This window comes from Arabidopsis thaliana, chromosome 2, assembly GCF_000001735.4.
Source record: "Arabidopsis thaliana chromosome 2, partial sequence".
Classification (NCBI taxonomy): Eukaryota; Viridiplantae; Streptophyta; class Magnoliopsida; order Brassicales; family Brassicaceae; genus Arabidopsis; species Arabidopsis thaliana.
In genome coordinates, this window is record NC_003071.7 from 1,905,670 (window position 1) to 1,920,281 (window position 14,612).

Here is a 14,612-nt window from a genome sequence, read left to right on the forward strand (position 1 = left end):
ATTCGAATCCGAACCCGAAATTTTAAAATACCCGAATGGATCTTAAACTTCAAAACCCGAAAACCCGATCCGTACCTGAACCCCATCAAGTACCCGAATATATCCGAAATATATATATATATATATATATATATATATACAAATAATTTATCAATAATAATCATATATACAACAACTTAAATGCCTAAAATATTTGGATTTTAAGTTATTTTGTATATTTTTAGGTATTTTACCTACTTTTAGATAAATTCAGATAGAAAATAATCAAGTTTTTTTATAAATTTTTGTGTAGTTTCAAGTAATTTTAACATATTTTGATATAAAAGTTTTGAGTTTTGGATACTGCGGATAAACCCGAATCCGAACCCGAAGTCTTAAAATACCCAAACGGATCTTAGATTTCTAAATCCGAAATACCCAAATCCAAAATACCCGACCCAAACCCGACCTGAATATCCGAACGCCCAGACCTAATTGCAACTTTCACATATTTTAGAAACTAAAGCAGACATCATAGCCATTGTCATCACATTGCCTCAACAAATTTCTTTTGCCAAATTTTGGATAGTAACTCGGAATCATTGACTACTAGTATTAGACCCGTACGGAGAAAAATAACTTTAAAGACGAAGATGTAAGAGATTAAACATGAACTATTAACACAAAGTCACTACCTAGAGCCATATACAAATGGATCATCTTCAAATTCTTTTGTTGTTGTCAGTTTATCTTTCAGTATGTCGTCTTTGTTATGAAGCCATCTCCATGGAAACTCCATATACTTGATAGCATCGTCTTTTCAGTGACATTTAGTGCTTAAACGTTTGAATAACGTTTTTGAATTATTTGTCTCCCTTTTGTCGTAATTGTTGTAGCCCGTAGTCACCTACCTTCAAAAGAGAAACATGTATAGACGGATAATAGAGATGGATTAAAGAAATGAGAGATAGTATACAAAAGTCAGCTATATTTTTTAAATCCTTACACAAATATTGAATGCAAAACAGTGTAATGCAAAATCATAATCAAGTAATTTGTTACAAAACATTATAGTAGAAAAAAAAGTTTGCACTTGAGTAACCCGATTTTAAAGATACATAAGTCACGTACTTCGTAAGTAATTTGTAAACTACTCACATTATAAACATTTATCTTTCAGTTAGTGAATCCAAGAAGACTGAATCATAACCAAACTGTTACAATCCGATAACTTAAAGATCGATTCAACACAACTCGATTCAATCACAACACAACTCGATCAAGCTTCAATTCGCGGAACACTTAATAGATCGATCAAGAACATAATCAAACAAAGAACGAAACGAACACACGATTGTTTACCCAGTTCAGATCACCGGTGTGATGATCCTACGTCTGGGGCTGGATTCAATCCAGCAATCCACTATGAATCAATATTTACTCAAGCTCAAAACCCAGAGCTCAAGATCGTGTTACAAAGGAGAAGAATTGAGATAAGAATTTTCTGTTACAACGAACAAAGGAAGAAGAAGACTATTTATAACAGAGTCCAAGTCAAACCCTCTAATACCAAGAGAGTCTCTTCAATCTTCTACTGAACTCAAACCGATTTCTCCTTTCTCCTTCAACCAATACCAAACCGGCATTGAACCGTGATCCAACAACTAACTGATTAAACCAAGTCGACATCAGGCTAAACCAGAAGTTTGAATCACACCTTTACAATTCTCCATCTTGATACAAATCTTCTTCAACACAGTAGACTGCCATGCTTGGACTTAACCTCCAGCAATGCAAGCTTAAGAGCTTACTTCCATTCGATCAGCTTCAGAGTATCTAAAGCTGAATCAAAACTTTTCACGGGAATGTACTTGGTCAACATATCAGCAGGATTAATAGAAGTGTGAATCTTCACAACTTCAATGTTTCCTTCTTCAATAATCTCACTCAGAAATGACCTCTTGCGTGCCATGTGTTTGGTTCGCTCATGGAACACACTATTCCTCGATAAACAGATCGCTGACTGAGAATCACTCCAGACCTGTGCTTTATCCTGCTGAAAACCGAGATCTTCAAGCAACCCTTTAACCCATATAGCTTCTTTTACTGCTTCAGTCAAAGCTATAAACTCTGCTTCAGTTGATGACAAAGCCACTACGGATTGTAGACAAGACTTCCAACTGATTGTATTACCTCCTACTGTGAAAACGTATCCACTAGTAGACCTTTTCCTATCCAAGTCTCCACCATGATCTGAATCACAGTAACCAATGACACTGAGATCTTTCCCTTTAGTATACACCAAACTCAGATCCTGTGATCCTTTTATGTACCTTAGCAGCCACTTGACTGCTTCCCAATGAACTGATCTTGGTTTACTCATGAAACGACTAACTAGTCCTATTGCATAGGCTAAGTCTGGTCTAGTGCTGATCATCGCGAACATTACACTTCCAACAGCACTTGAGTATGGAGTTTTAACTGTATCTATGCACTCTGAATCGTCCTGCACAGATGCAAGTTTAAAATGTGTACCAATAGGAGTTAGAGCTGACTTGCAATTACTCATATTGAATCTCTTTAGCACCTTTTTCAAGTATCCTGCTTGAGATAAACACAAAACTCCATTCACTCTATCTCTTGTGATTTAAATACCAAGAATCTTATTTGCAGGTCCCATGTCTTTCATCTCAAACTCACTACTGAGTCTCTTCTTAACCTTGTTAACCTCTGACATATTCTTAGCTGCAATCAACATGTCATCAACGTATAACAGAAGATAGACAAGTTCTCCATTGTTCATTGTCTTCACATATACACACTGATCATGATCACTTCTCTGAAATTTCTCATCTGTCATAAACTTGTTAAACCTTTTGTTCCATTGCCTTGGCGCCTGCTTCAAACCGTACAAGGACTTCTTGAGAAGAAAAACTTTGTCTTCGTTTCCAACTGACACCACACCCTCTGGCTGCTCCATATACAACTCTTCTTCCAATTCACCATGTAAGAAGGCTGTTTTAACATCCATATGTTCAAGCTCTAAGTCAAGATTAACCACCACAAACATTAAGCCTCTGATAGACGTGTGTTTAACCACAAGGGCAAATATTTCCTGGTAGTCAATTCCTTTTTTCTGTGAGAATCCTCTTGCAACAAGTCTTGCCTTGTATCTCTTGGATTCAACACCCGGTATACCAACTTTGATTTTGAATAACCACCTGCAACTGATAACCTTTCTGTCCTTTGGTCTGTCAACAAGTTCCCAAGTACCATTCTTTGTTAAAGAATCCATTTCTTCACCGATAGCTCCATTCCATAGCTCCCAGTTTTCATCCTTTTGAGCATCATGAAGACATTGTGGTTCTTCTTCCACATTCAGTATCTCATATGTCATTAACGCAAATGCAAATTGAGAATAGTCTTTCATCTTAACCGGAGCTACGATCTGTCTTCGAGTTCTGTCTCTTGCAAGTTGATAATTTGTCAACCCACTTGGTTCAGGTGACTGAGTAACTGCAGTTTCTGCAGGTTCTTCAGAATCTTCTTCAGATTCACTTTCACAGACTTCTACCAGCTCAGTAATTACTCCACCTTGCTTAGAACTGACTCGCTTCTTGACCAATTCTGAAATAACATCAGAATTTGATGTTGATGCTTCAGCGTCTTCTGCTACTGCATCATTCACATCTTTGTTCAGGTCTTTGTAGACCATATCTTCTCGAAATATCACATTTCTACTTATCACGCATTTTCTTTCATCAAGCAGCCATATCTTGTAACCTTTTGTGCCAGCAGGGTAACCTAAGAACACTCCTTTCAATGCTCTTGGCTTCAGCTTTCCTTGATCATGATGAACATATGCGATTGATCCAAATCTCTTCAAGTGTTTGTATCCCGGCTTTCTGTTTAGCCATAGTTCTTCAGGAACATTATGATCAATGGCTGAGGCAGGAAATCTGTTAATGATGTATGCAGCAGTTGCAGCTGCTTCAGCCTAGAAACTCTCATCCAGACCTGACTCATTCAGTAAACATCTCACTTTCTCCATGATCGTCCTGTTCATTCTCTCTGCAACACCATTTTGCTGTGGTGTGTACACACACGTCCTATGTCTTTCAATACCATGGGTCTTGCAGTACCTGTCAAACTTAGTATTGCAAAATTACAACCCATTATTTGTTCTCAAACACTTAACCTTTCTATCCACCCGATTCTCTACAAGTTCTTTCCATTCACAAAACTTATCAAAAGTTTCATCCTTAGTCCTAAGGAAATATAACCATACTTTTCTAGTCTTATCATCTATGATAGAGAGAAAGTATTGTTTACCTGATAAGGAGGGTGATAAATTTGATGATCCCCAGAGGTCTGCATGAACATAGCTCAGTGCTTCCACAACATCATGTTTTCCCACATTGAAACTCAGTCTCTTGGACATTCCCATTACACAATGTTCGCAGAAATCCAAAATCTTTGATTTCTTTACCGTTCAATAGACCCTTACCAGCAAGAACTTTCAGGTTATTTAAACTCATGTGGTCTAACCTGCTATGCCACAATGCTGTTTTACTCTGTGAGTCCACAGCTGCACAACTTTCAGTCATCACCGTCTCACCATCAAGAATATACAGACCGTTGACTAAGCTTCCACACAAAGCAGTAACCTGATTCTTAAAGTATCTCACTTTTCCTGCTCCACCTTCATGTTGATACCCTAACTTGTCAAGTGTTCCTGTGGAGATGAGATTCCTTCTCAGGTTTGGCACATACTTGACATTGTTTAGAATCTTTATAGATCCTCCATGTGTGTTAACTCTTATGGAACCTTGGCCTTGCGATTCAACTGAGTGATCATCTCCGAGTAGTATGGTTGTAGATCCATTTTCCTGAAAATCACAGAACCAGTCTCTTCTATAAGTCATGTGTGAAGTACACCCCGAGTCCAAAACCCATAGATCTTTAACCATCTGATCATTCACACTTAGTGCTTCAGAGAAAACAAGTTTCTCTATGATGACACCAGCTTCACCAGGACCTTCTGTTTCCATTTTCTTCTTTCTAGCAAAACAGTCTTTCTTAACATGACCTTCTTTCTTGCAAAACCAGCAGGTTACTCTTGTTTTAGAGTTTGACCTGCTTCTACCTCTGCCTTGACCACCCTTCTGATTGTTTTGATTGTTCTCATTGTTTCTCACTAGTGGTCTACCTCTTTCAGTAGTATACAAGACCGTTGAGGAGCTTCTTTCAAGATCTAGAGATTCATTTAGCTCTCTCTCCAACGACTTAACAGAGGAGATTACATCCTGCAGAGACAAAGCTTTGTTCCCATACTTCAGGGTATGCTTTAACTGAGAGTATCTTGATGACAATCCATTCAAGAACAATATTGCACGAACTTCTTCACCTACCACAATCTCAAGACTGCTTAACTCGGCAATTATCTTCAAGAATTCATTCACATTCTCATTAATTGACATTGTGTCATTCATCTTGAATGAGTAAAACTTAAGCTGCACATAGATTCGATTTGGTAACGATGTTTCCATATACAGCTTGTTCAAGGTTTCCCACATCTCTGCAGCAGACTTGCAGTGATCAATTTTCCTCAGAACAACATCACCAACGTGAGCGATAATCACATTCATTGCTTGTTCTGATTTCTCCATCTTTACAAGATTAGGTACTTCCTTAGTCTGTGATGACTCTGATCCATCATCATCACCTTCCTCAACCTTCTTTCCTTCACTTTTAGTTAGCGGAACAAATTTCGTCAATGTGAAATCATCGATCACTCCTTTAAGCCCAGCTAAGCCAAGATGTGCTTTCATCCTTGTCTTCCATAGCGAGAAGTCTGAGTTCTCGTTAAAGACTTGAAACGAAGCCTTTAACCCTGAATTCAAGCTTGCTTCGTTCGTCATCGCCATTAAAGAACCTTAGGCTCTGATACCAATCTGTTACAATCCGATGACTCAAAGATCGATTCAACACAACTCGATTCAATCACAACACAACTCGATCAAGCTTCAATTCGCGGAACACTTAATAGATCGATCAAGAACATAATCAAATAAAGAACGAAACGAACACACGATTGTTTACCTAGTTCAGATCACCGGTGTGATGATCCTACGTCTGGGGCTGGATTCAATCCAGCAATCCACTATGAATCAATATTTACTCAAGCTCAAAACCCAGAGCTCAAGATCGTGTTACAAAGGAGAAGAATTGAGATAAGAATTTTCTGTTACAACGAACAAAGGAAGAAGAAGACTATTTATAACAGAGTCCAAGTCAAACCCTCTAATACCAAGAGAGTCTCTTCAATCTTCTGCTGAACTCAAACCGATTTCTCCTTTCTCCTTAAACCAATACCAAACCGGCATTGAACCGTGATCCAACAACTAACTGATTAAACCAAGTCGACATCAGGCTAAACCAGAAGTTTGAATCACACCTTTACACAAACAAAATCATTGATTAAAAACCAGAAACTAATTGGCATTTAATTAATACCCTAAATTAACTTTTAAGTTTATATTTGTGTACCTTTTCCTCCTCGAGAATAACTTGCATGCAAGGACTTTTATCTTTGGGCTAAAGCTCTTATTATTCCATTTTGTTTTGAAGAGTTTTGTAGGGAGGTAGGAGTATAATCCAGTAGGGCATTGGTATGTTCAACTTGAATCATGTAAAATCAGAGAAAAAGTAATATGTGATCAATATAAAATGAAATTGAATACAGAGTAGTCATAAATCTAGATCAGTGACTTTGCTAAATTCAGTGAATACGATAAACACGGAAATGAAACGACTAAGAGAAGACAAACTGGCAATAGAGATTAGAAACAGGAAAAGAGATGAATATGATAAAACGATGGAAATTAAAAGTGAGAAAATAGATAAGAGGAGTTGATTGTTGGGAGTTAAATAAGAGATCAAACAGTTTCAGATCGTGACATATTTTATATTGAACGTGGTTTGTGGTAGTTTGAGCAAATTTAGGGATGTAAGATTTTTGGAGTTTTAGAAATGCAGTTTTTTTTCTCTTTTTTTTTTAGCTTTTTTCTCTTTTCTTTTACGTACCACTATTTTGTTATTAACTATTTTTAATTTTTTTTTTAAATTAAAATATAAAAACAAAATCTATGTGGCAGGTTTTAATTGGCCAAGTGACTTGTGATTTATAAGATAAAGGATAACAGAGATTATCAGCCTTACCAAAAAAAACTCAGAGATTATCAAAGTCAAAAATTTAAGAAAGTTTCCCCAAAGTGCTCTTCCTTACAAACACATAATCACGATACAAATAGATCTAACCATCAAGCAGAAGATAAAAAACAACCGAATCAACAAGCAAACCAAGACCATGAAAGTATAAATTGATTAAACTCAGAGAAACAATTAACCAAAAGAAACTCATGTTAAGAATGTTGGATGTGGCTTACTTAAGTATGGTAGTTGTGTTGTTTTAGTTCATGAAGACCTTGTAACCAAAAGAACATCTTCATGATATTAACCAAATCCAAAGACTGAACACAAAAATATCTTCCTCTAGACCTAAAGAGTTAATAGAAGCAGTAGGCAATATACACATTTTCATTGTGGAACAACTATACCTTGTTCAAAGTTTTAAAATGGTTTCACTAACTTGTAAATTCAATTACTAAATAAAAGGCAGCAAGAAATGGAAAGATAATTGCTACATTTATAACTCTACTTGTAAAAATTCTGTCATCACTAAGGTCAACAAAGAAACGAATACATAATCGAAAAAGAAAAAGAAAAGAAGAAACAGAGTAAACAAAAGTCAAACTATGCTTTGCTTACTCGTTGAACATTTGCCTAATACAACAGCTTCACTGAACCAAACAGTATGGTTTTTGCGTGTTAATAGTCCTTCATAAAACTCCACAATCTTCGCTGATACAACAACTCTTACACTTGGTCTCAATCTGAAAAGTGAAACCATCTTTCTCTTACAGGGTCACTGAAATCAATTGGTTCCTGCTCCGATGTGAAGCAGCTCCTCGGGGATTGCAGCTGGATCTAAGTCCCAACAGTTTTCGGGAAAGCCGCTGGTTGCATCTTTAAGAAACCAAGACGGCACTTGATGTGAAAACCGCAACATTTCACACCTTGGTATCCACTTCTTACTGTCCTCCCTTGTGCTCCTGTGATACACGGTTTTGTAGCCCTCTAATTTAACAAGAGGGGTAACGCACACACCATACTGTTCAGTATACTCATCAAGAATCTCGACCATTTCATATTGGTGCCTCACTTCGTCCGGTGTTGATCCGTCCCAGTTCAGTGACCAGTTCTTGTAGACGGCCCAAATCTCCCCAGCTGTGGGGAAGATTCGAACACAACCACCTCTCCCTGTCTTCTTGCCTTTTAAAAGATGCGAAAAGATGTTAACATGGTCTACTATGTCAGAGTTTCGTATCCTGAAATGTCCACACGACTTTGTAAACCCATATTGTACCCATTTCATTGACCCAAACTCGATGTCGGTTTTAGAGCTTAAGTAGGCAATGTCAATCTTAAAGGGTTGAACTGAGAGTACTTCCCTCACCACACAATATAGGCGTGGCATACCATCATCTTCATCATAAATTGCCCATATTTGCCTTGGCTCAAAGGATTCCTCCGATCTGTTTTTATCAAAGTCATGGAAATCAGAGTCTGGAACTGTTATTGGCCCGTTAGTTTTGCGCCCTGTAACATCTCCCAACTTACAGGAGAGAACAGTTTTTTCATCAAGGGGTGTTGCATCCTCTGCAGCCGCTGCTGCCTCTAAAGCCAATCTCATCATCTCCAATCTTTGCTTGATATCTGTTCTGGCCTTTTGAATTAAGGGCTTCCGTGTATCCAATACTGATGCAGCAGACCAACGTCTAGTTGAACTTTGGATATGAAGTTTGTAATCCTGATCCATTTTGGCATCTGTATTCGCTGTCTTTGATACTGAAACAGATCTCAGAGGGTTCTCAACAAATCCATTAGCAGCAGCTTCCATAAAAACTTTGCTTTTCTTCCCAGGTCTGCCGACCTTATTTGCACTCGCGTGAGCAGACATGCTGATCTGATTAGGATATATCAGACCACCTGGTGTGCTTTTCTTCGAGCATGTCCCATTAGAACCATCTTTGACTTTATTTATTCCCCCGCTGACTACTGAGTTGCTGTGCTTATAAGGATACCCATTAGACACTGAGGACACACGCTTCAAATCCAGATTCCCTGGGGAGGTTGTTGTTCCAGAGTACGAGCTCCATTCATATGAACCATTCGTACTATAATCATATCCATGTCCTTGCCCAGGATAGTGGCCTAAGAAATACGTGGAATTGGTGGGCATGCGTGACATAGCATCATAACCATGTGCACCATAGCCATTACTCGGAGGCGCATGAGATGGAGGCGCATGAGAGGGAGGCGCATGGGATGGAGGCGTGTAATGAAATGGTGCACTAACAGGAGCTGGACCAGTTTCTACAGCAATAAATGCTCCACGACAGTTCTTACATGAAAGCCTCTTATTCACATACTTCCTCAGATACTCATACTGAACTTTGCAAGAGGTGCATACAGTCCAGAAAGTATCAAGCCTTTCTGAAGATGGTGGAAACCGATCAAATACTGCAGTCCCCGTCCCAGTCCCAGTCCCAGGCATGTACTCTGTGCTATGCTTCTGAACCTCAGTGGAGTCAATATGCTTCTTTCTTTTGTAATAAAAAGTGCTTTTATTAAACTCATTAGACAAGAAACTCCAAGCTTCAGATATGAGATGAAATGCACCATCAGCTCCAATGCATTTGTTCTTATCAGGATGAAGCAATACAGCCATCTTCTTATACTGTTTCTTCACTTCTCTTTTCCCCGCAGACGGTTTCAGTCCAAGTACCGCGTAATAATCAATCTGACCACCGCTTCGAGTCTGAGAAGCTAAATAAACTTCAAACGTCGCAACCATCTGAGATAAACCTTCCAAATCAGGAAACAAAGACTTCGCTTTCAACGCATAACTCCTAGCGCTTGTGAAATCTTTCTCCGCAAATCTCCTCTCAGCGATCTGTTTCACTCTGAGAGCTTCCTCTCTGTAAGCTTCCATGTAGAAAGAAACCAACACAATATATGACAGCTCTACAAAAGGAAACTAACACCGTTCCCGCAAGCATTCCATATTCAAGCACCAAAAGATCATCATTATCTGCAAACAAACATTCACAAGAACAACATTAATTCTTTTTGAGTCACTACAAATGCAAACCAATACCTAACCAACCACACATACTCAAACAAACCCATACTTACTAACTTACAACAACCATCCTAAGATTCGAGATCTAGAATCTCCAAGTTCAGATTTTTTTTTGACAAAATCGCTAACTTTATATCACAAAGACATAGAGAATTATACAAAACTAGATTTAGATAGTCAAAAAGTAGCTTAATTTTATCTCCATTTTGAACAAATTTCACCAAAAAGTCAGATTCAAGCTATCAACTTCATAAGACAAAACCCAACTCAAAAGGATTAAACTTTAAATCCCAACTCAAAGTTTACTAATTTCTTCAATAAACAACAATGACAAAAACCAAAAACCTAAAATTTCAATAAATGAAATAAACTGAGAATCGAAGTTAGCGATCTTACTGATAAATTGGGGAAAATTACAAACACAGCTTCAAAAATAGATCTCTGAAACTTCTTCTTCCTCCAGAGATTGAGTAGATCAAATCGGAAGTAAACAAAAAGCACGAATCTTTAGGCAAAGATTTGGAATCAAGAACACAGCTTTAATAACTACAGTAACTTTAGGGTTTTAGGGTTTCAGTGAATTCAGGTAATCGGCGATTCAGGCATCGAAAATGAATCGCCGGAAAACACCGTCGAGAATTTCGGGGAAAAAAAAAATGGAAGATAAAATAAAAATTTGTTTTTTTTTTTGTTAAGTAAAATAATTTTGGAGTGAAAGTAAACGGTGCTAATTTGTTAATAGTGGCTATCTCGACTCTGATCTATGCTATCGTGCACCGTAATGAGGAGTGCGCATATTTTTTTTTTAATAAAACTTTTAAAATTGTTTTAATGTGATAATTTATAATTTTTAATATATGATGCAAGTTGCATTTATCTTTTTTTTGTCATCTTTTGAAAATTAAACTTTTGAAACAACCTCAACCAGTTATTTATTTTGAATGTGGAATTATCTTAAATTTCAGTTTAAAGATATGAATAATAAGACTATGGGTTAAAAATTAAAATAATAGTTTCATAAAGGTATAGAAAAATTCAACTTTAATAATTGTTAACAATATAATAATATTTATAAACAGCATCTAGCTAACCTATGAAGGTATGACTCATGAAGATTCATTTAAGAATTTTCACACCTATTAATTTTTTTTATTAATACTTGTTTTTTCTATTTTCTAATAATTGTACATTTCTCATTTTATTCACAGTTCCAAATAGTTTAAACTGATAACTTTATTATGTCACTAATTGGATGTTGGAAAGTATGTAACAATTGCATAGATCGTAACAAGTAATAGTTGGGAACAGATCAGAAAAAGATGGCTCGAGTAAAATTGTATAGTATCGTTTGGTTTAGCCAAAAGTGTTTTCGCTTGTCTTAACTCTTTAACGATCTTGAGATGAGCTTTGTACATATTTCTTGGATTAAAATTTTATATACCGACACTCTTCACCATATCCTTCCTAATAATTTCAGTGCTTTAGATTTTTTGCTACTCAAAGTAGCATTTCGAACTATAATCTATTACTTATGACGTGAATGCAATGGTCGAGACACTAGAAAGACCGGATATCAACCTAAAACATCCATAATGAAACACAATAATTTTGAAAAACATTAGTCAATGAAGTAAATCAAAGGTTGCTAGAGTAGTTGTTAAACTTGCTTCTATAACATTTTATTTCATTGCTCAGATCACGGTCTTTCATATCTGGAAACAGAGAAACAATGTGTTTTACAATTCGCACTTGATTTGAATGCAATGGTCGAGACACCATAAACACCATAAACACAATAGTTTCAAAATTTTGAAAAACATAAGTCCATAGAGTAAATCAAAAGTTGCTAGAGTAGTCGCTAAACTTGCTTCTATAACATTTATTTCATTATGCAAGTACATCAACCATTTACATTTAACATCTCTCTCATATAATTTTAATAAGAAAATGTCATAAAAATATATGTAATTTACCTATTTTGACTAAAATAACTTTAACCATTCCATTAGATAAATAAATCTCCAATTTTTATGTTGATTAAGTTATTTTACTTTCGTTTTTAATCAATAATAACGAGTTAAAATTATTGACTAACAACGGAGATAAATAGTAAGTTCAATGTAAAATTGAAAACTTTATTCATCTGATAAAATAGTTTGAAAGCTTTTTCGTTAAAAAAGTTTGAGATTATTTTTAGAATTCTTTATTACATTTATCTTTTTTGAACAAAATCTTTTTATTTTTCCAAACAACCCAAACACCACATAAAAATGTTAAGCGCTTGCCGACAAAAAAAAAACAAAGAAACGCTTTTACGAAACGTGTCAAATTTAATTAGTCTAAAACGCCGTCGTTTCTGTATAACCATCCAACAGATCCTTGTGCTTCTTTTTCATTACAAGGAAGACTTTTTCATTACAAGGAAGATCGATCACGGACAAAATTTGCAGAGACATTGTAGACAAAGATCATTCATGTTTCTTCAACTCCGGTCTTAGGTATTAATTCTCTTACAATATTTCTACCTTTTTTACTCAATTCCTTCCTTCATTCTCTAATCTCGAATTTTCCAATGCATTTTTCTCTGAATTTGTTCTTCAATCGAGTTTAGTTAGCTAGGGTTTTTGCAGCAATGTCTTCGTGATACTTCGATTTCATAAACAAATAAGATCTCTCTATAAGTTTTTATTTAGATGATCCAATACGTTGACTTTTCTTAAAATTATCTGCTAGATTTCATTGTTTCAATTCAGATTCGAAAATTGAAAGTTTCTGTGACATTACAGTTAGAGAAAGGAGCTTATTGAAGAATCAATGGCCTCTGATAGAGAAGAGTTTAACTTGTGTGGACCTACACACCTCACAACTGTTGATTGGTATGTTTGGATTGTTAACTCAAGATCAAACATGTAGTTAGACTTATGAAATGGATTCTTGAGATATGTCTTTGTGTTTTTTTACAGGGGAAATGAAGATCACCAACGTTGTGTAGCAGCTTGTTTGGTACAAGGAATCTATATAGTAGAGCAAGACCGTCAGCTTAAACGTGAAGGCACTGAAGCTCTTGCATCTCCATGGTGGGAATCATTCAACTTTAAATTGATCCGTCACCTTAAAGACGATGCTGATTTCTCCATCTTTGGTGGCATTTTTGAATACAAATCGTTACAGCCAGATGTTGTGGACTCTGGAGTTCCACGGTATGTTATAGCCTTTAGAGGGACTTTGACTAAAGCGGATTCGATAACCCGTGATATCGAGTTGGATATCCATATTATACGGAATGGGCTTCACCGAACGTCGCGTTTTGAGATAGCGATGCAAGCTGTGAGAAGTATGGCTGATTCTGTGGGAGCTTCGAGCTTTTGGCTTACGGGGCATTCTTTAGGTGCAGCGATGGCGCTTCTTGCTGGTAAAACAATGGGGAAGAGTGGAGTTTATATTAAGTCATTGTTGTTTAACCCTCCTTATGTGTCTCCCCCGATTGAGAGGATAGCAAACGAACGGGTTAGGCACGGGATTAGATTCGCGGGGAGTCTAATCACCGCAGGACTCGCTCTCTCTAGAACTCTTAAACAAACACAGCAGCCGCAACAACAGCAACTGCAACTACAAAACTTGACTGAAGATCCACTAGAGGCATTATCTTCGTGGCTCCCTAACATACATGTAAATCCAGGGGACCATCTATGTTCGGAGTATATCGGGTTTTTCGAGCACCGGGGAAATATGGAACAGATTGGGTATGGAGCCGGAATTGTGGAGCGGATGGCGATGCAGCATTCCTTGGGAGGTTTGTTGATGGATGCGATGGGAGTGAGCAATGCAGTTGAAGTAGAAGAGCCGGTTCATGTCATCCCATCTGCTAATCTTATAGTAAACAAAACCATATCCGAAGATTACAAGGACGCTCATGGGATACACCAATGGTGGAGAGATGACCAAGATTTGGTTTCCCACATTTACATGTACAAATAGCTCTCATTCTTTTCCTTTTTCTCATTACTAAGATTTGGTTTGTTCCTACATTTTTTTGTGATGAAGACAATTTAGAAAATGATTCTTTTAACTATGTAATAGTTTGTTTGTATGATGATTGTATTACTAAATCTTGTACCATTTCGACCACTCAGCCACTTCATCCTCGTCTCTCTTCTCCTCTGAGGAAGACTTTAGAAAAACTCGAAAATTTGAAGAGAGTTAGGTTGAATCGGCTTAGAACTTCAAGTTACAGCGCTCTGATACCATAATAGAACTAGAGAGAATCGAAGAAACCATCGAAGAAGAAGAAGTTTCTATTATTCATCTTAAGAAGTTTGTTACAGTGAGACTCTCTTTAAATACTAGAGAGTTTCGGTTCATACCG

At 36.8% G+C, this 14,612-nt stretch overlaps 2 protein-coding genes and 1 pseudogene across 4 annotated transcripts; 1 reads left to right on the forward strand and 2 right to left on the reverse strand.

Annotated features, from left to right (window-relative positions):
- Nucleotides 1-1,792: 1,792 nt before the first annotated feature.
- On the reverse strand, nt 1,793-5,900 carry AT2G05240 (annotated as a pseudogene; the record flags this gene model as incomplete). The annotated part of the gene is made up of 1 exon: nt 1,793-5,900.
- A 1,721-nt stretch (nt 5,901-7,621) lies between these two features.
- On the reverse strand, nt 7,622-10,988 carry AT2G05250 (DNAJ heat shock N-terminal domain-containing protein). The gene is made up of 2 exons (NM_126550.2): nt 10,643-10,988; nt 7,622-10,195 (listed from the first exon to the last, which is right to left on the reverse strand). Exon 2 carries the CDS (start codon nt 10,094-10,096, stop codon nt 7,976-7,978), a length of 2,121 nt encoding a protein of 706 aa, NP_565322.1. The 5' UTR covers nt 10,097-10,195; nt 10,643-10,988; the 3' UTR covers nt 7,622-7,975.
- A 1,615-nt stretch (nt 10,989-12,603) lies between these two features.
- Nucleotides 12,604-14,373, forward strand: AT2G05260 (alpha/beta-Hydrolases superfamily protein). Of its 2 annotated transcripts, NM_001084412.1 has the most exons (4): nt 12,620-12,744; nt 13,033-13,122; nt 13,210-13,996; nt 14,088-14,373. In NM_001084412.1, exons 2-4 carry the CDS (start codon nt 13,061-13,063, stop codon nt 14,121-14,123), a joined length of 885 nt encoding a protein of 294 aa, NP_001077881.1. In that variant the 5' UTR covers nt 12,620-12,744; nt 13,033-13,060; the 3' UTR covers nt 14,124-14,373. The 2 variants fall into 2 exon arrangements, with proteins under 2 accessions (NP_565323.1, NP_001077881.1); NM_126551.4 differs by having other exon boundaries at nt 12,604-12,744; nt 13,210-14,373.
- The last annotated feature ends 239 nt before the right edge of the window (nt 14,374-14,612 follow it).

Coding starts and splice junctions, on each gene's coding strand:
- AT2G05250 (NM_126550.2), bottom strand. CDS start 10,096: ATGGAAGCTTACAGAGAGGAAGCTCTCAGAGTGAAACAGATCGCTGAG.
- AT2G05260 (NM_126551.4), top strand. CDS start 13,061: ATGGCCTCTGATAGAGAAGAGTTTAACTTGTGTGGACCTACACACCTC. Junction 13,123..13,209: donor CACCTCACAACTGTTGATTG/GTATGTTTGGAT, acceptor GTTTTTTTACAG/GGGAAATGAAGATCACCAAC.